We start from the raw sequence: 22,081 nt of genomic DNA, 5'->3' as shown, positions 1-22,081 counted from the left end.
ACCACGGATCTAAGGTGGCACAAGCCGCCGCCACGCTCCCCGTGACAGATGCTGTCCGGAGAACAGCACCCACACTGCTGCATCCTCACATGACCTACACACACGAACAATGCATGCTGAAGGAAGATGAGAACGTCGTTTGTTATTTCTATGACACCAAGGTAGGAGGAACCAGTGGCTCCCAGACCTCTGGACCACACACAGGGGACCAACGCTTTCCAGTAGCGAGGACGGGCATTTGAAAAGCAAAATAAGACAATCCCACTGCCAATCTGCTATCACCTTCATTTCGTAAGAGTACTTTAACACCCCCAAATAAGGACACCCGCAGTTCCTGTTTTCCCTGAAGATGAGTGAACGCTTGGTCCCAGGCTCACAGAGCAGTTAACTGGAAACCACTGACGTTCATCACTTCGTGGGGGCAAATGAACACTAAAAAGGTTTCTTCTTCAAAGTTTGTATAATTTAATGTTTTTATCTGGATTCCTAAAATTCGGTCAATTTGGTTTCTCCAAGTAAGAAACCAAAATTAGTGACAAACTAAGTGTGTCCCACACACAGGGGCCTCTCCCTGGGACAAGGTCATAAGGCACATCTGGAGCACCGGGGTCACCTCCGACCCTGCCCACCCTCCACATCCCCTCCCCCGTCGGTACTGCTGCCGCAGAAGCTCTGCTTTCAGTCACGGGATGCCATCCCTCTCCTCCTCACACACCTGCGCGTTCTGGCTTGCCTCCAGGACACAGGACAAACGACAAGGGTTTTCGGGGCAGAATTCAGAGCCCTCTGTCGCCTGACCCCACCTTTCAAACCCCACCACAGGGAGCACCGCTACCGCACCTCGGGGCACTGGGGAGAGACTGCACCTCTGCCCTTGCCTTCCACACACTCCGGCTTTCATCTGGTGCCGCTTCGGGGCTTGCGCCGGGCTCTCCTGAACACCTGGGATCCCCCGCCCCAGGCGGCACCTGGCCAGCTGCTCCTGTCCCTGTGACAGTCCGCTACCCTGGCTCCTCCTTAAGAGCGAGCTGGATGCCAGCGTCAGGCACAGCACCTCTCTCTACAGAGACTCCCCGCATGCTTGCTGAACACCCTCCTGTTACGAGACAGGAGGCTCCCAGGACGGGCCCCGCCTGGTCACCACCGCGCGCCCAGGGCCGCGGGCCCCGCACCCTCCTCCACGCGGCCACGTCACACGTGACCCTCTCTCTCAAGGCCTGTCTTCCCTGCACCCACAGCCATTGATGCCCACAGCGCCTCCCTCGTGCCAGGCATCGCACTGCGCACTCTGTACCTACGTGTGACTCTCACCCATTCCTCACAACAGCCCGCCCACTTCACAGACGAGGAAACCAAGGCTTGGCTTCGCTAATGGTCTGAGGCTGCACAGCTAGCAGGTGACAGGGCCGGGCTCCAGACCCAGCTCTTCCCGGCCCCGGGCCCTCTGCTCTCCCCCCTAGTCTGCTCCGTGGAGGTGCAACCTTCCTGGCTCCCTACTGAGGACCAGAAACCCCTGCCGGGTCGATGGGCTTCCCTGGCCCAGGAGGAGCAGCCGCTGCGGCCGGCCCACCACATGGCACCAACGCTGCGCGGAGAAGCGCTCCTCTGACCCCGTGGATGAACGAGAAAACAGGCAGCAGTTCCCCAGCCACCAGTCACCCCTGGGAACAGGCCAGGCTCCTGGGGAGTCGCTGGGGCTCTCCCCAACCCAGGCAGGATTCTAGTGGGCAGATAACTCAGCCTCTCGGGAAAGAAAGGCCTCTCTGCCATGACATGAAGACAGCCTTCCCAGAATGAGAGGAGACCTCAGCCTACCTGCGACCTCGTCTCGTAATCCATCACAGAGCCCCGACGTTTGTGCTCTCTTTCCTTTGCAAAAGCCACTTTCTCCATCAGAGGAAGGGAAAGATCCCGCTGCTGAAACCCTGCAAGACAAGAGGCGTCATGCCGGAACAAGGCACCGTCAACCCGCCACGCGCACGGGGGAGCAGTCGGAGGAGGACCTACTGCTCCTGGGGCTCCGGGCGTACGGCCAGCGGGCGCGGGACTCCAGGTCCCTGCTTCTGCCCCTGCGCTGCTCCCGCTCCCGGGCTCGCTCCCAGTCTCCGTCCCAGTCCTGGGCCCAGTCCCGGCCACCTGAGGAAGCAGACATTTCAGGAGCTGACCACGTGCCCGGACACGTGGGCGCTCACACGCCTTTGGAAGGGATGCTAGGAGACGGATCCCAAACCGGGGTCCCAAGTGCAACCCGACACCCGGGCCCCGGACCACTGTTTCTGGGGGCCTCGCCTAGGTGGGCCTGGTCTCAGTCAGGGCCAACGCTGAGCTGAGGGGCTGGCTCCCCCTTCAGGCTCTCCTGGTCTCCCAGCTCCCACGTGGTCAGGTCCACGTTCGGAAGAACGGACTGCAGGCCCTCCACCGCCTCGCTTACCCCGGTCAGTCTTAACGTGCACGTAACTTTACCCCAAAGAAATGAAACACCCACCTGCCCCAAAAGCAACGCTCCTTCAAAAAGTTCACCGAAGAACCTTTAACAAACAAAACAGCTTTGGAGGCAAAGGGGTGATGAACTCTGCCCCCCCTGGGAGGCTGTGGACACAACCTGAAACAGCCTACTGCAAATTTCACACAGCTTTAAACGTTTTCTCTCATCGTTAAGAGAAACAGTTGTATTTCACTCCACACACGTGTCTGCTTTGACGTAAGAACGACTCCTTCCATCCTCACTTGAGTTCCTTCCCCCTCTGACCTCTGAGCAGCAGCCCTGCCCCAGGGCAGTCCTGCGCGGCCTGGACGGCGCGGCGACCGGGCTACTCACCGCAGCAGGCGGCGTGGGGTGGCGGGGACTCTGCTGCCTTCCGGCTCATGCTGCCTTCGCTGTGGGCGTCACTGCTGCTGTCGTCTGAGAGGGCACCACACACGACTTAGGGTCTCAGCCGTGCTCGCCGGTCCCCTCTAAGTAGCCCCCCCAGGCGGCCCCCGCCCCTTGCTGCAGCGGTCAGACCCTCTCGCCCCTCCCTTCCGCCCCTGCTGGGCAGGAACGAGGCTGTGATCCTCCCGACGGCAGCGCCAAGTACAACCTGCTGGGGTGCCCCCTGCCCCCGCCCCGGTTCCACAGAGGGGAGCCTGGGCCGGGTCGCGGTGTGTGCAGGCTCCCTTCCTATCGGAGGCCACGGTCTCCCTCCCTCTGGCATCCTAACCAGGAGGGAGTCTGCTCCCCGGGGACACGGGGCACCGCCCTCGTTAGGCTGTCACAGCTGGGGAGGGAGGTCCAACTGGCACGTCGTGGGCAGCAAGGCCGGGAGGCCACCTACGTCCTACGGCAGGGCAGTCCCCCACCCCCGCGAAGAGGATGGTCGGCCTGGGACATCAGGGGCACTGTGCGGGGCACCCCAGGGAGCTCCGCCTTCCTCTTCCGCTCACCTTCCGGTTCGTACATCTCCTTGTAATCCTCCAGCAGAGTAACGAGCTTCTCGCAGTTCTCCGGCTTTTTTGCACGCACCCAAGGCTTGATCTTTTCTGGAAGGATGGTCAGGTACTGCTCGAGGACCAAGAGCTCGATAATCTCCTCCTTGGTGCGAGTCTCCGGCTGCAACCAATCGAGGCAGAGGTTTCGGAGTTTGAGCAGGGTCTTCCGAGGCCCGACAAATTCCACGTAGAGGAAGTTCCGAAACCTCTGATGAAAGAATTCAGAGTCAGTGGCGGCTTCTCCTATGGCGGCATCCGGCTCCTGAGACAAGTCACTGTCTAGCTCACACAGATTTGGGGCCCAAGACCTCTTGGGTTTGGTGGCAGACAAGTACTTTGGAGGCAGCATCTCTCTAAGGAAAATTTTCACTGGAGGAACCCAACATGAGTCAACAGGAAAGACGCGGCAGCCTGGGACAGTCAGTACTCAGGGACCTGCGGATCGTAAGGAGACATACACATGTCCCAGAAGTCGAGGACCAGGCAGCAGTGTGGGGCTGCCCGACAAGGGCACCAACAACGCTTTGTGAACAGGCCAAGGGCAGAAGAGAGGCACCAAACCCCAACACACAGACACATGCACAGGCAGGCGTTCCAAGCACCACGCACACCCGTGTGAGGCGTGAGCTCTGCTACTAACCGGCTCTGACCCCAGGCCACTCGGTCCCTGTCCTGCAGTCTGTCCCCTTATCTCCAAAATGGGACCAACAGACCTACACCCCTTCTACAACTGTGAGGCTTTAAGAAGCCAATACCCCTAAAAGGCCTAAGCACCCAGCACACGGCACATGGGGATGCCCAAGGTGCTGGCCATTACTAAAAAGGGAGGTCGATATTTTTTCTTAGCAAAAACGGAAAGGGGGTCGTGAGGGGCTCAATCCTGCCATTTCTGAGCATTTCTTCCCCTAACATGGCTGTTAAAACAGCATACAACACGTGAAAGGTAGAAGACCACATAAAAATGTTAAAAGTGCTCAGCTCTGGGTAATGCGAATGCAAGTGCTCTTAATAATTTCTCTGAACCCGCGCTGCTGTTAAGTTAAAATTCAATGAAATTAAAAGTTCAGCTCCTCTGTCACACCAGCTACATTCCAAGCGCCAGTGGCTACCCTACGGCACAACACGGAACATCTCCCTCGTGGGGGAAAGTTCTATTGGCCAGAGTGGCTGGACAGCGTCTGAGTTTGCAGGAAAGCTCAGGACTCCTGCGGCAGCAGTGCCCACCCTTCTGAGGAGTGTCTGCCCCACAGCCCAGCCCTGGGCTCGTGCTAACACCACTGCCTCTAGGGGCCTCCCTGAGACTCACTTCCTCTACTAGTGTTCCAAGCACTTGCTGCATTTAGTCTTAAATATTTGAGCTCACTTGCCTATGCCCCCACTGTAAACTCTGGTAAAGGGATGAGAGACGAACTTTTCCATCACTGGAAAAGTCAGGTATCGACACTGATAGAGCAGGTTGAAAATAATGTACGCAAACCCATTTTAAAATTGGTTTTAGACACAGGCATGCATTCTTATTACAGGCCTGCAGACGCACAGTGCAGTTTCTGGGTTAAGCTCTGCGGCACTGTTTCCAAAAGAACACCCTGGCATGTCACTTACCCTCACCTGCCCACTCTTCTACCAGCCCCTTCCCGGTATTCCCGACAAACAGGCATGGGGAGCGCTGGGAGGTATCTGCGGAGCTCTCTTACAGGGCTGCCTAGCACAGAGGGGGATGGTTAAATGAAGTGCCCGTGAGTCCACAGAAACCCTACACAGGTGATGAACACCTAGGATTCACACCAATGGCGCGAACGTGATCAAGCGACCATCAGGCTTCTTCACACCCCTGCACACCCTCCTGCTTTGATCAATCTTGTCAAGTATCCAGCTTGCCTCCACAGAACCAGCTTTCTACTCTGATAATCCTCTGTATCATTTATTTCCTTACTTGTCTGTATTTTAGTATCTGCCCCCTCCCTTCTTAAGAAAACTTTTTAGACCAAGTATAAAAGCTGATTTTCCATCTTCCTTTTGTTCTCACGTGACCAACTAAGGCTATACGTTTCCCTTCACCTGAACGGTTTTAGCTGCATGTGGTTCCTATTAGGTAGCCTTGTTATTAGTGGTCAGCCACAACTGGAGCAAGAAAGTAGGCAATACAGGAAGGAAATTTAGGTTTGGGTGAATTAACTTACCTGACAGTTTTGTACTTCTGGCTTTACTTCCAGAGAAGAACAAAACCACATGCAGCAAAAATTCTTTTTTGTTTTAAAAGGAAAAACCAATAAGTTAAAAAAAAATTTTTTTTTTAATGTCTAAAGAGAAAACAAAAGTTGTTTCAATTATTCAGTCTCAAAGTAGCCTTCATCATTTGGGCATGATTCAATGCAGGGGACTCTCTCCAGGCAATGGTGGGCTCCGCTCCGCCCCGTGGAAACTGCCCTCCCACTCTCTCTGCAGCGTCCTCTGGAGCTTCAGAACCAACCACACAGATGCACCTCCATTCGGAGACCCTGGAGACCCTGCCACTCCCGCCCTGCCTGCCCTGCCCTCCTCGATGACAGACAGGACACTAGGTAACACCCTGCTGGGCAGGGGAAAGAAAGGGCAAGCGTCCGGGCTCTGGAGAGCTGGTGAGACAGCTGGGACGAGAGAACACAGTCGAGTTCACCCAGCAACTGGCGAAGAGGGACTGCCGTGACAAGAGCAGGGCCCTCAAAAGCCAGCAGGCCTGTGCGGGACAGAGGGGCGGGCAGGGAGCCCAAGCCTGCTCTGGGGCATCCACTTCCAGAGAGAACTCCGGTCCCCTAGGTGACAGCAGCCCCACCTCTCAGAGGCCACACGACACCCTTGGGTATGTAAATCACCTGTTTGGGAATAGGATCCTTTCTGGAACTTCAGAACAAGTGTTCTTATCCACAGGAACAGAGTCAAAATGCCAGGGACCTGCAGACATTTTAAAGAAATACATGGACAAATAAACGTGGAAGAAATGTAAACAGTGTCAGAGAATTCACTCTCCAAATGGCTGTGGACTGAGAGAGCATTGGGGGTGAGGCCTTATATACCATATTCAAGAAAAGGCCCATTCCCATGTCACATAAACCAACCAGAGACAGGAAGCAGAAAGCTTTCAAATTTTCTTTATGAAACCAGAATAATTAAAACATCTAAGACACAGAGAGCACTAGCAAACTGCAGACCAAACTCACTTACAAAAGCAGACATAACAGTCTCAACACTATGACTAACGAACATCATTCTACAGAGTTTCAGCCAATTACAAGAAAATCTGAGGCATGAACAAAGATATAAAATTATCACTCTGTTATGTAAGACCGTCCAACTCAAATACTGCAAATCAGTGGAAACAGACCTTATAATAGGAATAATAATTTAGTAAGAAACCCATTTATACCAGACTCTCTAAATATGTACCGACAATAACCAATTTGAGAAAATGGGAAGAACTCCATTGTAAAAATACAAAAGATTTAATAGAAGAAGACAGCACCCATAGGAACAAACTTATACATGATATAGTAATAGAAAAGGCAATAACCAGAGAGACACAGGATAATCATGGGAGATACATGGATCTAGCATATGAAAGCTCTAAATACCCCCCCAAATTAACCTATACTACCTAGTGGAATTTCAAAGAATATAAATGTTGGGGAACTTGACAATGGTTCTAAAGTTGACCTGGAAGAATTTCACTTGGATCGATATTTTGAAAGTTCATACACCAAAAGGCCAACAAACCACACACAAAAAAGAAGTATCTTAATATAATCTCAGGGTTAAGAAAGTTCTTTTCTAGCATGATGCCTAAAGGCAGAAAGACGACATAAAAGTAACAAATGATGTTCCTGTCTATACCACCAAAGCCAAAGCAATAATTTAACCACCTAATAAAACACCAAAAAAGACAAAAAGACGGATTCACTTAAGAATTGTAATATAAGTTTACTGTATGTACACAACTGAGTATGTAGAACTCTATGAAAGTGGCACTAAAAAATAGTAAGGAATGTATATAGATTACTTCAATAAATAATAACGGTAATAGGAGATCTAGCCAATCATTCACTTGCGGAAAAAGGTCATAACATATATGAAAATGCTAAAACTAAAATCAAAATAAAATAAATAAAAGATTAATTTTTATAATTCTGTAGCAGGGACGGGATCTTCTAACCTGACAATAAAATTGGAAAACAGGGACAACTTTGACTTTGTATACATACTTCTCTAATCACATTAATTTTTCTTCCCACTAGGCATGTGTTTGAAGCATAAAGCACCAGTAGGTAAAAACTATACTTAAGAACTGTAGGCTTAAAAAGTTTGATAAGGAAGCAACAATTTTGCTAAGAAAATATAAATATTTGGCAAACCTGACTCAGGAAGCAGAGGAAAATCTAGGGAAGAAATTTAAAAAGATGAAATGATCAAAGGAGCAACTTCCCATAAAATTTCCATGAGCGAAGTATTTACCATGTTATAAAAACCCTTTCAGAGCACAGAAAAGAGATGGAGGACTTCCTGCTCATTGATAATATGACCATGTGAACACCCATAAATATCCTGTCACAAGGTAGATGCCAACTTCTATGCCGAAAATTCACCTATTCCTTTTCTCAAGAAATTCAGGACTAGAGTCAACAAATGTGACCTTTGTTAAACGTGCTCAAGATTTTCTGACCAGGCCAACGAAACAGCCCTTGGTCATCAAGGGCGTTGAAAAAGAAAAGATTTTTAATAGAAAAACCTGAAAAACAGTTGGACCTTACCTACTCCTTCCCACAATGGCAGAGGAAATTCATTTGAGAGTAAGAAAGGGCCTTGGGAACAGAATAATCATAAAGATAGATAACATATATGTCGTGTGAAGAAAAAACTGGCATATACATATCCTGCAAATTTTATAAAGGGCAAATCGGTTACTTATCAAAATTAAAAAATGTAATATCCTGTCCTATTAATTCTACTTCTATGAATCTATCCCAGAGATATGTAATGACATATGTGCAAGAATATATTCATTGAAGTACTGTTATGACAATGGACAAAATATGGTATGTTTATTATATTATGATTATGAAACCTTTTAAAATAATGAGGCAATTGTAAATAAATGGGTATGAGACGACCTCTAAGGTAGTTAAGTGCAAAATGGGACACACCAATGTGCATAGCATTCTAAGGAACTATAAAAACAGATGTCATTTACTTAGACGATTTCTGGAAGGACACAGAAGAGACTATTAATAGTGATTAATAGTGATTGCCCCTGGGGAAGGGAACTGGGGGCCAGGGAAGGAAGGGTGACTTAACTTTTTCATTGTATATTCCCCTTTGTTTTTCGTTTTTATTTATTTATTTTTATCATGACATGTATTACCTAGTCAAAAAAATAAATTCACAGTTAAAACAAAACAATAAACAAAAGCACTAGTGGAGGCCTTTCGAGACTGTGCTGCCCACTGAGTGGGTGCTGGCAGCACGACCACCTTAACGCTGAGGGGTCTCCCTCGCTCCCTGCCCACCACCCCGCCCCACCCCACCCCCACCCTGGTCTGAGTCCAAGGTCACACCCTAAACTGGCCGTTTGCAGACGATATGATAGGCAATTTAGAAAACCCCGAAGAATCAACTTTGAAACTCCTCAGACCCAAGAAGTACTTAGGGAAACTGCAGCTCCAAGCTGAAATAGCCCTCACAACTCTAGCAACTATTAGTACATAAATGCAATGCCATTCCCTATCCTGGCGATTCCACTTCTGAACTCGAACTGACAGACCTATGTGCCCATGAGCAGAGAGACACAGTTCACAAGGGTGTTCAGAGAAGCACTGCAAAAATAAAACCGGTACACATTTCCCACACTATAAAAACCAATCAAAATAAAAGCAAACCAGAAAAGGAGGGGGAAAAATATTTTGCAACATAGATGACAGTTAATAGGTCTTAGAAAGCAGTGAGAAAAAAGTAAGTGGCTCAACATGAAAATAAAGAACATTAATACACAGTTCATAAAATTAGTGATAAGAGCCAATATCTACATCAGAAATCAAAGAAATGTAAAATATCATAGTGAACACTTTTTACGCTTACCAAATGGGAAACTATTTCAAAATAAAGATCAGTGTTGGTGGGAAGCCGGCTGGTACAAGTGTGAATCCTATTTCTGGATATCATTTTGGCATATATCTAAAAAACATTAACAATGCCTATTCCTTTTGAAACAGCAAGTCTCCACTTAAGGACAAAGACAGTCAAGTAGATAAAAATGTAAGTTAAAAAAAAAAAAAAAAGCTACAAAGTCAGCTGCCCAACACCACTAAGTCCTTGTACGTACATCTACTCTCAAATATGTTGCAGGAGTGATGGCAGGTGACATCACGTCACCCAAGGAGCACGTCTGGGAACGTGCTATTATGCAATGGCGGTCCTAACACAGGGCAGATCCCTGCACAGCAACCAGAGGCAAAGCAGGGAAAGGAAACACTGGTCAACGTTCTCCTACAGGGTTACCTGACTGCAGGTGGCCCCTCAGGAGGAGCCGAGTGACCCAGCCCTCAGCCCCGACTCACCCTGTCCTCCGCTGGCAGCCCAAAGGGCACCCAGGAGTGAGGCCAGGTGCTGAGTTAGCACCTGCCAGGGCCCCATACTCACCTCACCCTTGGGAAGACCCAGGGGAACTCCTGTGACAGCGACTCTGGCCAATCGAAAGCATAACTGCTCTGCCCACTTCGCCCCCACTTCCCCAGTCCAGCTTCTGCCTCCATGGCAACAGCCATGCCTACCACTGAAGAGGACAGAAGATATGTGTCGGGGGTGGCCGAGAGGAAGAAAGCATCAGGGAAGAGTCATCCACGGGCTTGCCTGGCACGACCAAAGGCAGTGTTGAGGCTGAGGGGGGACGCCTGTCCAAGGACGGCCCAGAAAGGCCATCACAGAATCAAGATGTGCTGGGGGACGCACAGCCCAACAGAGAAAGGGAGCACCTGTACTTACGCCAGGCCGCAAAGTCCCTGAGGCAAGGACTACGTCGCCTTTCTCATCACTGTATTGTTACCTTCACAGGACTGGCACGTAGAGGGTGTTCCAATAAACTGTGTGTTTGGGTTTTTTTCTACTTAGATGCAAAAACATTTAAATCCAATCTAGAAAAGTCTAAATAGTAGCCCTTGACCATGAAAGGCTATTCCAGGAATACAAGGATGATATCCCAATAGGGTAGGCTGTTATATAAGGGATTAGAGGGGGAGGGGATTCCTCGAGCACTGTTGCACGTTACAAATCATCTGCAAACCTCAACCTTTCCTTGTATGTCCCTCGCAAAGAGTAAGACTAGGAGACCATCCAAACACAATAAAGACTTATCTCAAGTGCAAGCAAGCATTAAACACTAAAGGTAGGGAAGCCCTCCACCATACCCACCATTCAGTACTATTTTGGAAGTCCTAGCTAATGCAACTGATTCAAAAAGAAGTGAAAGGTATAGATGTGGAAAAAGCATTATTTTGAATTCAAAACCTTGTCAGTTAATACAGCAAGAAAAAAAATTCCAGGAATAGCAAAATAAATAAACCAATTCTCATTAATAAATTCAGTGAAGTATTTGCAACTCCAAATAAAATTTTTTTAATGTACAGAAGGACACAGAGCAGGTCCTAAATAAATGAAGACATATGTTTTTGCACAGGACCATGAAAATTGTTGTCAATTCTCCCTTGAGTATAAGTTAAAATCCAACAAAATGTGGGAGCTTTGACAAACTGAGAATCCAGTTTCGCCAGAAGACTAAATGTACAGAAATATCAAGACAATTCTGAACAAGAAGGTATGTGTGCAGCAAGGGTGGGGGATTGTCTGTAAAGTGACCCAAACATATGAGAACATTAAGTATTCTTTCCAACACAAGGATGGGGGTGCCATGACAAATACACTGATGGAACATAATACACTCCAGAATCTGACTCGTGTGAAAGTATATACACATGTGGGAATTTAGTTTATAGTAAAGGAAGACTTTTAAATCAAGAAAAGTTATTAACTGCTTAAATACTAACTAGGAACTTCCTTAGGAGTAAATGATAAAGGGTCATTTTAAGGAAAGTGGCAAGAAGAGACAGCCAGCACTTCCATTTCTGACCAGCTATTCGAGGACGGATTTCTAAGCAGGTTGGAGCAGGCCTCTGTCTGACATTAGGAAAGACCAGTCACATCAGTGCCGGTGTCTGGCGTCTCCTCCAAGAAATTCGGTATCTCACCTCTAGAAGGCAAAGGCCACTAAGGCCAATGACAAACATCCTTTGTTCTCAGAAAAACAAATCATTGCCCTCAAAAGACAGCATTCCTCCGAAATTTCATCATGCAAGAAGAAATGAAAACAGATAAAATCTTTAAGAAAATGTCATGTAACATTAAGTCATGTTGCCAAGAAACTTTGTAGCTTTATTTTCTGATTACAAACATACAAAACAGTACAACATTCAAACATTACAGATTATCCAATGTAGAAACTGCAAGCCACATCCATTGATCACATTTGTTCCTACACTAAACCTTTTAAAGTCTGTACATATAACATCTTTTTACCAAAATGAGATCATACCAGGAGTTCTGTGTGTATTTTTAAACCCAGTAATTTTTGATAGACATCTTTCCAACCAGTACATATAGATTTATATCATTCTTTCTAAAGGCCACAGTCTTCCATTCTACGGATATACCAGTTTATTTACACTTGATGGAAATGACCAATGTAAAAAATGTTTAAAGCATTAAATGAAAATACAAGGGCATAAAATTATACAGCATATGTGGCATTCTTACTGCAAATATACTCATTTATATGTACACAGAAAACAATGAGGAAGTCCACACAACGGAATAAAATGAAGTTTTAGAAAGCAAAGCTGCAGATGGAGATGTATTTATACAGAAGTTATTGTAGATGTTGTTAAATAGCTGCACAGTATTACGTTCACACGCACAGAAACACGCATATAATGGAGACTGTAAACGTGATGGGCACGTGATATGAGCTCGCCAGATGGCACACCGCGCACTCCCCCACAACCAAATATTACTGCCTAACACCCCACATACTTCACTCTGGTAGCCTGAGTTTGAAGTATTAGTGAATTGGGCATGATCTCATTTACGTAAAAAAAAACACACAAAAAACAAAAAACTACATAGGTACTTAAATGTATGGAAGTACATACAAAACCAAACTGGAAGAAAACTTCCATAAAAACTTGTATGAAGACCATGCGTAAAGCGGGGAAAACCGAAAAAATAAATGATTAATAAAAGATACTTCATTTTGCATTTCAACTTAGAATGTCATTTTAAGTTCACCATCAGAAAAAAAAAAACTGAATATAAATTTGGAAGTTCAGCTGCTGTCTGTCCGTCCTCTTCTCTGCGCCAGTCACCGCGCATCTGCACCCCCGCCCCTGCGTGGCTCTCCCTCTCCGACCACTCACAGTGCTCCCGTGGAGTCCTCCACTCCCCACACACCCTTTGGGCCAGAGCACCACTGCAGGGGCGCCACACCTAGACCCCGACCTCACTGCCAGCTGTCCTCTCGGTCTCACTGTTCACACGCAATTCTGGCCACGTGGCAAACCCATCAGCTTTGTGTCCAGGCCTGGAGGTGGGCTCTCACACACCCTAGTTACTGAAGCTCCCACATCTCCCTCCACACTGTCTCTGCAGCACGAGTCCCAGCGTGAGTCAAGTAGTAGCCAAGGGCAGGATTTTAAAAGCCAAAGGTCTGACCACGTTCAGAGGACAGGGACGCACAGGGACCCAGCCTGACTCTGGTCATAGGGGCCAAGGGAGGCCACCAACTCCAAGGAGAGGGAAGGAGAGGAGACAAACAAGGACAGCTGGTCAGAAAAAGGTCTCACCCTCCACACCCGGCAGAGGGGCTTACGGGGTTCCAGCTGTTCTTCAACCTCCAAAGACCTGTTCTTAAATACACGGGACGTCTAAGCATGAAACGTGTGCATCGTAAGCACTGCATGCAGCTAGTTTCGGGCAAGAGCTGGCCTCCAACCACAGGGCAGTGGTCCCGCCTGCTGGACGAGTGCTGCCACTGTGGTCCGTGTGGAGGTGTTCATGCCATTCTGAGTATTTTACAGCCCTTTACTTCTATTTCATAAAAATGCATAGAAAACAAAAGCACGGTCTCACAATTAATTCATCTGAAACAAAGATGGAAGTCATCAGGCACCCCTGCCACAAGTGGGGGGTGGGTCTTTGGCCTCAATCGAAGGATCAGTGGGTCAAGTGTTCAACTGAACTGGGAGGAACTCAACTAGTGGTGGCTGGAAATGTGGCTGGATGTGTGAGGAGAGGTAAAGAAACTCTGTGGCCCCCTGTGTGACCTCAGGTTCCCCAGATCCCACCAGGAGTGAGAGAAGCTCATGGTCTCTTCTCCAAGCCCGTTTCTACTTACTTAATTTGGTGCCTCATCACGGTGCACCTAGATTCAGCCCCTCTCTCATTCTACCTACCTCATTAAAGGGGGCTGGAATTGAGAACTTTAAAGTCACGAACCGAGGAAGTTACTTTCTTCGCTTCTCAGGGACAGCAGGGTGTGCGGTCTCTTCTCTGCTCTTGTTTGCTCCTTTCTCCTGCCTCTTTCTGCAGACCGACATTCTCTCCTTCAGCACCATGTGGAGGAAAGTGCTGTCCCAGCCTAGGCCCGCCTCACCTCCCGGCTCAGGTACCAACACTGGCAGCTGGGCCAGCCCGTGCCTCTGCTCACCCCCCATGCCGACATTACGAGTGCACACTACAGCTCGATGCCTTCTAGGGTGTGGTTCTCAAGCCTGGGGTGCCTGGGAGAAATGCACCAGCCTTTCCGGGGTGGGTATTTAGGAGGTCTGTGGCTCCCCAGGAAACAGCCATCCAGGAAGCACGCCAGGAGCCGTACTTTGAGAACCACTGCTCTAGGCTGATGCGTCCAGTCTGGTCCAGTCAACCATGAACAGGTACATGTGGACAACGGAGGCTGTTTGGGTAACAATTTCACAGGGGGATGTGAGCATGAAGTAAACCACCACTACCCCTACCATACCAGCCGTGACTCCACCCTCGGGACTCCCAGGTGGCTCCTCGCAGACAATCGCCACGCCGCCCTGGGCTTGCCTCCATTATATAAACTGAGCACTTACCACTCTGCAGCAAAAGTTCCTTATTGCTGTCCATTCTGGAGGAATTTCCCCAAAAATTTCAAAGAAGAGGAAACAGTAACTAAGAGTTTAGTTCTATGGTCAGCCCCCAAATGATTCAAGAAAAAGAGTCCCTTTAAAGAGATAAAACCTCTTCTGTGCCAGTAGGACATCTCCGACCAATATTTACATCAGGGACTGGCTGATCAGACTTCTTTTTTAAAGGGGTGAGGGCATGAAAAGGCAGACCACAAAGCATGGTTCATTTAAGCATCTACAGGAGAGCGCATGCTACTCTGGTCAGACCTAATGTGAATGGAGACTGGGGAGGGCGGGGGCTGCAGAAAAGGGCTTCTGGTGTCCTGGTGACCCTAGCAAGAGCTTCACTGCAACCAGATGGTATCCCCAGGCGACCTCACAGGCCAGGGCTCCCAGAGCTTTTCCACATCCTCTCATTCTGATTCTATACTCACCAAGTGAGCTCTCACTATGGCTTCCTTTCCCATGTAGGTCTGCCTACAGGGAGAGAATGTGCTGGTCATGCGTACTTTTGAATATCTGGGTTCCGGAGGCAGTGCTCTCCCACCATAAATCTATTACCAAAATTGAGAAAACAGGAACGTCGTATTTGGTCACACTATTTTCCGACATAAACCAATAATTCATTATGGCTTAGCTTCGTTAACGTTGATCTACTGATGTAACATGAGTCCTCAGATGAAGTAGGGCCTCTGAGTCTCCAAAGACTTGAGCGCCAGACACTGGACCGCTGTCTGGAGCATTCACCAAGGCCAGAAAAAACCAACCCACCCCCGGGGGCTCATTGGGACAGCATGTTAGTCTTTCCCTGGGTGGTAATATGCCATCAGCATGGCCACCAATCTTGGTAAGCATGTTTTCCTACTCTCCACTTAATTAGAGTTCTCATTCAATAGACACTGAGACCAGGGATTATGTCACTCACTTTCGGAGACCCGAAGTCCAGCATGATCATGTCCCAGATTAGGCACAGTATCAATGCTTGCTGACGGAATGAGCAATATTTGGCTATTTTGCTCACTTCCCCCCATGATATGATTCACTGAGTATGGTCTGAATCAGTCGGCAAACCTTGAACAAAGAGTACAAGCCCTACTGAGTCCCTTTCTTCAGTACCTCTCTCAGATCCATCCAATTCATTTACCCCTCTTCTGTGACCCTAACCCAAGCCACCATCTCTCACCCAGATCCGAGGTGGTCTTCCTGGACCCACTGTTTCTACCCTCCCCTTCTGAACCCTGCAACCAGATGATATTTTTAAAACACAAATCTGATTATCATGGTGCTGCCATGGTTAGGTACCTCCGTGGCTTCCCATGGTGCTTCAGATCAAGCCCAATTACCTACCATGGATTGCAAAGCCTTTCACAGTGCAGCCCCACTTTACCTTTTTCTCACCTCAAACACCACTCTTTTCTTTCCTTTGTTCTAGGCTTCTAGCCTAGACTAGATCCTGGACTCCTAGCTCCCTTAAGACTGCTCTTCTCACGACATACTACCATCCACCACGCTTCAGGGCTCAGCCTTAATGTCCCTCGCTTTCTCAGGGAGACCCTACATGGCCTCTCCCAGATTTAGTTAACTGCCTGAAGTGAACGTTCTCTTTCAAAGGCATGAATCACACAATTATTTTTTCAATGTCTTTCATTACCCAAAAGACTATGAGCTCCAGGAAAACACTTCCTTTTCCACTTGGGGCCATGTTTGATAGATGAATCAATGAATTTCTCATGTTTCTTTATTCACCCAATAAGAAAGAAAGGGCACGCCTGAAGGAGTAGCTGAATGTTGCGAAGACCAAGGAGAATTTGGTGAACACATGATCTACCAGAAGAGCCTGTGCATTCTCAGAGCACACAGGGTGCTCGTGTGGCCATGGGAACACGTGTACAGTAGGAAAGTGTCAGGTTGAGGAAGGATGTGCTCACTCCAAGGATGGGTGTGGCACTGTGAGGAGGGAATTCAGCTCACCTGGACACCGCCACCTAGCGTTTGGATCTAGTCCCTCTTCCTCTTGCAAGTCGTCTCAGAGGAGGGTAAAGCTGAGGAAGGAAAAGAAAATGTGAGACACTGAACTTACTTCCCAATTACTGAATTTCCCAGGCTGGAAATGACCCCACACAGCTGCATCTTTACCTCCTACAGTGGTAGAGGTAAAATGAGACCAAGAAGAACAGCTTTTCCTCCCAGGGTGGAAGGACCCTTGGCATTGCTCACTGGGGTGTATGTTGTACCCTGGCTATAATCATAGCTGTTTTCCAGTGAGGTTATGTCAGTCGTGTGCAAGCCAATCTCTGAGTGTCTTAGAAACTTCTCTAATAAGCAGAGCAAAACAGTAAAGACTTGGGATTGAGAAATCCTATTTAAGTCCCCAATCTCCCACTTATTAGCTATGCTGCACTGGCCATCCCTCTAAAGGCAAGGGACACACACTGCAAGTACAAATTGGAGAGAAAAAATGGCTAAGAAGGTAGTATTATTTACTGCTAATTACGTGCCTCATACAGTGCTTATTAGCACCTTACTTTTAGCATCTCTGTTAATTCCCACCACAACATTATTTTCTACTTATTTCACACACAAAAAAGCAGAGGCTCAGAGAACTCAACCTCAGAACTCATGGCAATTACAGATCAACTAACGTCATTTTGGAAAACAGTACATCTACAGACATTTTTCATGGAAACCTTGTGGAATAATGATATAGGCACCCCTTAGAAAGGTGAGTAAAACTCCAGTTCTGCCATGCGATAGCCAGTGATGAAATGCCAGAAATTTTACTGTGCTGTACCCCTAAGTAGCATGAAAGACTAGCTTATATTACAATCTTAATGCTATTATCATCAACATTACCAGTAGATAATGGTATCATTATTTAACCTTACACAATAGTTGAGGTTGTCAACATGATCCTCGTGGACAACACTACATGTTTCAAGTCCCACTGTGCCTCAAAGCATACGTTCAATCAATCAGAGGCCCCTAGGGGACGCACCTTCAAGACTATGGCTCTGGTTTATGTTAACGCTATCAGTCATGAGCGGATAGATAACTAGGTCCCGCCCACAAACAAGGAATCCAGGGCTGCTCCCTCTCGCCCCGCCCCTCCCCGTTGGGGCCACCCCTCCCAGCCCCGTCCCACCTGCCAGACCCTCCTCCGTCCCATCATTTCTCACGCCACGCCTCCCTCATAACCATCTGCGCTCCGCATTCTCCAGGCTGTCTACGGGCTTGGGGCCTTTTCCTTCACGTCACCTCCCACCGCCCTCACAGCCTGCCACCCTCTCCTCCGCCTTCTCACTTAGATCCCCCCCTTCCCCAAATCTATTAAAATTCCCACTTTCCTATGTGACCCCCGGCCATGCGCAGTTAAAACCCATCCCACAGTTCCAGGGACAAGGCTCTGCACGCCCTCCAAGGAACACGGTGCCGTCGCGCGGCCGCCAAGATGTGCCGCAGCGGCAAGCAGCGGTCCACCTGGAGCCTGTGCAGCAGAGACGGCGGGGTGGGTTCCGTCTCCCAGGACGCCATACGCAGCCTGCCCCGCAGTCCTACTGGCACTCAATAGGGTGCATGCGCAGCAAGCAAAGGACGCAGGGCTCCGCAGCCCCGGCCTCAGGCCCGCCCCCTGTAGCCGGCCCAGTGTCAGTCAAGATGGCGCCTGCGCAGTAGGCCTCGGCCACCACCTGTCGGCAGGCAGAGCACTAGGTGGGCAAGGGTCTGCAGCCCCTCCCTCGTGCTGCCCCTGTAGTACCACTGTCATTCAAGATGGCGCCTGCACAGTAAGCTTCAGCTACCACCCCTAGGCCAAAGTACACAGCGCTACATGGGAAATGGTCTGCAGTCCCCCATTAGTCACACAAAGCATAAAAGCCCCTCCCTTGGGCCCACCCCAGCAGACAGCCCCGCTGTCATTCAAGACGGCGCCTCCACAGTAAGCCTCGCTCGCCACCTGTCAGTCAACAAACAGCACTAGAGCGGACAGGGCTCTGCAGCCCACCCTCGGCCCGCCCCCTGCAGCCCCACAGTCGTTCAAGATGGCGCCTGCGCAGTAAGCCTTGGTGCCACCTGACGGCCAACAAACAGCGCTAGAGTGGGCAGGGCTCTGCAGCCCCTCCCCCGGCCCGCCCCCTGCAGCTCCGCCCTCATTCATTACAGCGCCTGCACAATAAGCCTCGGCGCCACCTGTCGGCCAACAAGCACAGGATCAGAGTGGGCAGGGCTCTGCAGCGCTGTCAGTCCCCAAAGACGGCCCGCGGCCCCACCCCCTCAGCCCAGTTGACAGGGCACCTGCGAAACACGGCTGCGCGGCACCCCCCGCTCCAGCCCACCCCCCCAGCCAAAAGATGCAGCCAGAAACATCCCAAGGTGAAAGCACTCCAGGAAGGCAACGACAGGGGAAGGGGTGATGCTCTGCAACCCCCAAACCAACCAAAGAGAAACAGCGGGCACAATGACAGCCCGTAGCCCTGTCCCTCAGGACAGACAGCTCTCCAGCAACAACAGTGTCGGCAAACTCTGGGCCACATGGACCCAGCCGATGAAACAGCCCCCCAGTCACCAGCCGTCGCCCAATCTCGTCAGACCTCAAAACCTACGCTAGTCAGGGTGGCACGTCGCGGCAAGCGTCCGGGGCAAGCGTCCGCGGCAAGCGCCCAGAGCAAGCGTCGGCAGCCAGGCCCGTGACCAGCAAAGAAAGTGTGAGGTAGCTTGACCCCCGCAGCCTTCAATCACGGCAAAGAACAGAGGCACCGCTGCCCTCAGCCCCGCCCCTGCGGCCAGCCAGCCGAGACCAGGCCGCGCATGCGCAGCGAGCTTCAGCCGCCCCCATCAAAGATGGCGCCGAGGTAGGTGGGGCTCAACCAGTCGATCTCTTCTGAGACCTGCAGTCAAGACAGCCCTTGGCCCCACCCCAGCCCGCACCAACCAATCAGGACAACGCCTGCGCAGCCACTCTTATCCGACAATCAAAAGTGACGCCAGGGTGGGCGGGCCCGCAGTCTGTCACCGCCCAGAGAAAAACATCCCGCAGGCACGACGGCCCTCGGCCCCGCCCCTCAGCTCCTCCCACCGCCACTGCGGCAAGCAAGCCCCGCCCCCAAAGACCGGCAAGGATGCAGGGCGGCCGGAGGGGACCTGGCCCATCTGGGACCCTGTAGGATGGGGTGTCCTCTGCAGCCCCCCGACCAAGCCGAGGAAACGGGAGGGCGGGGCGCGGGGGGGGGCGGCGCGCTGAGCCTTCCCTCGCTCGTTAGGGATGGCCTGCCACTTCTCCGGCACCCACCCCAGCGGACTGCGCTGACAGGAGCCCGCGGCCTTCCCGCCCCCTGCCCAGGACGGCCAGCCATCCCTGTCCCCCACTACGCCCAGGAAAGGTGGCACGGGAGCCCCCACCGCAGACTCCGGCCGGCAGCGCAAAATGGCGCTGCTGCGGCAAGCGCGGCAGCCCCCGCCCGCTGATCAGGGTCCCGAACCTGCGGCGTCCCATCCCCGCGCACCGTCCAGATGCGGAGGTGCGGGCTGAGGCGGCCGGACTCACCTCGCCACACCGCACCTCAAGGCACCGCCCCGCCCCAGGCCAACAGGTCGGCCACGGCGCAGCCCGCGCACAGTCTAGTGCCCCCACACGGCCCCGGGCACCCGGCGGCGCCACCAGCCCACGGTGGACATGTCCACTCTTCCGCTCCGGCCTCGTCCTCCCGTGGCTCCCGGCGTCTGCACCGAGCCCCGGCCCGCGACTCCTTGTCAGGCTCTCCGCAGAGGCGGGGCCCCGGCGCGGGCAAATCAGCGGCAGCGCTACGCGCCCTGGGCCCCCTCGCCACGCCCCCAAGCCCTGCCAATCAGGCCGCGGTTGCCGTGGCGACGGCTTGGCGCGAACGCAGGAGGCTGACGTCAACGGAGCCAACGCTAGGGGCCCTGAGGAAGGGTCTGGAAAAGGGGGAGGGGGAGTGGGTGTGCGACCCCCAAACAAAGAAGGGGGGTGACGCGGAGAAAGGCCCGCTAACGACTCCCAAACGCAAAACCTCTGAAGAAAAAGAAAAAAAAAACAACCCATACATTTGTCTAAGAAAATGAAAATCCGGCGGACAAAAATATGTATGTTGAAGTTAAAGACAAACGAGAAAGTGGAAGACGAGACTTTTCCGCCTGGGACACATGAAAGACACGGGGCTAACTCCCTAATAAACGAAGACCTCTTGGAAACCAATACGGTAAAGACCAAACCAAGCCAGAAAAATGGGCAAAAAGGGAGGAAACTGGCAATTCACAGGAAAATACAAATGGCTGACAGACCTACGGGACAAAACTCACGACCTGACTCCCAAAGAAACGTAAAAGCGAGAGCCCGGACCAGCACAGTTTAGCGGACGCTCTCCTGAGGCGGCCTCGCGCGCCGCCGCCTGGGACAGGCTGGGTCAGTTCCCCCCGTGGTCCACCCAGACCGTCGGCCGTGCGGGGCACACAGACGCGTGAGGAAACCCGTGTGCGGCGGGAAACGACGAGGTAGCGCCGCTCGGGACGAACGAGGGCCGAGGACTCAACAGAGTTAGTCAAGCACTCAAGTGGCCGAAGTTTGTAGACACGACCCGGTAAGTGTTTTCATTTGTTCGTTAAGGATGAACACACACGCAGGTAAAACCTCTGGGAAAGCGTACAAGACACTGTTAGCCGGTTACCTCTAGGGAAAAGGGATGAGGGGAAGGAAGATGGAGGAGGGATTTTTCCCGTCTCCAGTCCATGCTGTTGGAATCTCCTGGCCAGAAATATGCATTTCTTTCCCAGTAGTAGAATCAATGAATTACAAAAAGCTCACTGATGCACCCTTTGATCCAACCATTCCACTCTCCAGGAGCTAAGGGAAACGAACTAAGCTAAGAGGTACGAAAGATTATATGCAGGCATATTCACGTAGCATCATTTTTTACTAGAAAACTGTACTCTGTGGAAGAATTAAATTGTATTCTGGCAAAGCCATACACTGCAATTTTATGTGGCCAATTAAAATGTAAGATTTTAATTTTAAGGAAAAGATTCATAAGATACAGTTATTTACAAAAAGCAGGTTACCTAAGCACAAAGAACATGATACCCAAATTAAAATGTTATACTTAATAAGTATAAATATTTATAAATCAGTGGTTGCTGGGTACATTAGGAACTACTGGCTTTTGGGGTGGGGGATGTTTGAAACTCCCCAAGTCTTCAGCAGCCTCTTCTCACCCAGCAGTGCCACATAAACATAAAATCTGAATGAAAACATTGTGTTTGCTCTGTACCTTTGAAAAGTATTCCCCAGGAGCTTCTATAGAAATTCTAGAGGCACCACTAGAAGTGAATGTGGTACTACACTTAGGTCAGAGGTTTTCAAATCTGGCCACACATTAGGA

The 22,081-nt window shown here is 50.3% G+C and overlaps 1 protein-coding gene across 1 annotated transcript in view; it reads right to left on the bottom strand.

Annotated features, from left to right (window-relative positions):
* ZIM2 (zinc finger imprinted 2) overlaps positions 1–20,432 on the bottom strand; it is a 130,309-nt gene extending 109,877 nt beyond the window's left edge. The window contains 8 exon segments of the mRNA XM_036832241.1: positions 1,816–1,925; positions 2,008–2,136; positions 2,819–2,902; positions 3,424–3,903; positions 5,649–5,711; positions 6,321–6,399; positions 16,665–16,735; positions 20,233–20,432. Coding sequence (XP_036688136.1) covers positions 1,816–1,925; positions 2,008–2,136; positions 2,819–2,902; positions 3,424–3,817 — 717 coding nt within the window. The 5' untranslated portion in view covers positions 3,818–3,903; positions 5,649–5,711; positions 6,321–6,399; positions 16,665–16,735; positions 20,233–20,432.
* Between the last annotated feature and the right edge of the window lie 1,649 nt (positions 20,433–22,081).

The sequence above is a fragment of the Balaenoptera musculus genome, chromosome 19 (genome assembly GCF_009873245.2).
Source record: "Balaenoptera musculus isolate JJ_BM4_2016_0621 chromosome 19, mBalMus1.pri.v3, whole genome shotgun sequence".
In the NCBI taxonomy this organism is placed as follows: domain Eukaryota; kingdom Metazoa; phylum Chordata; class Mammalia; order Artiodactyla; family Balaenopteridae; genus Balaenoptera; species Balaenoptera musculus.
This window is presented reverse-complemented; position numbering and strand designations above follow the sequence as displayed.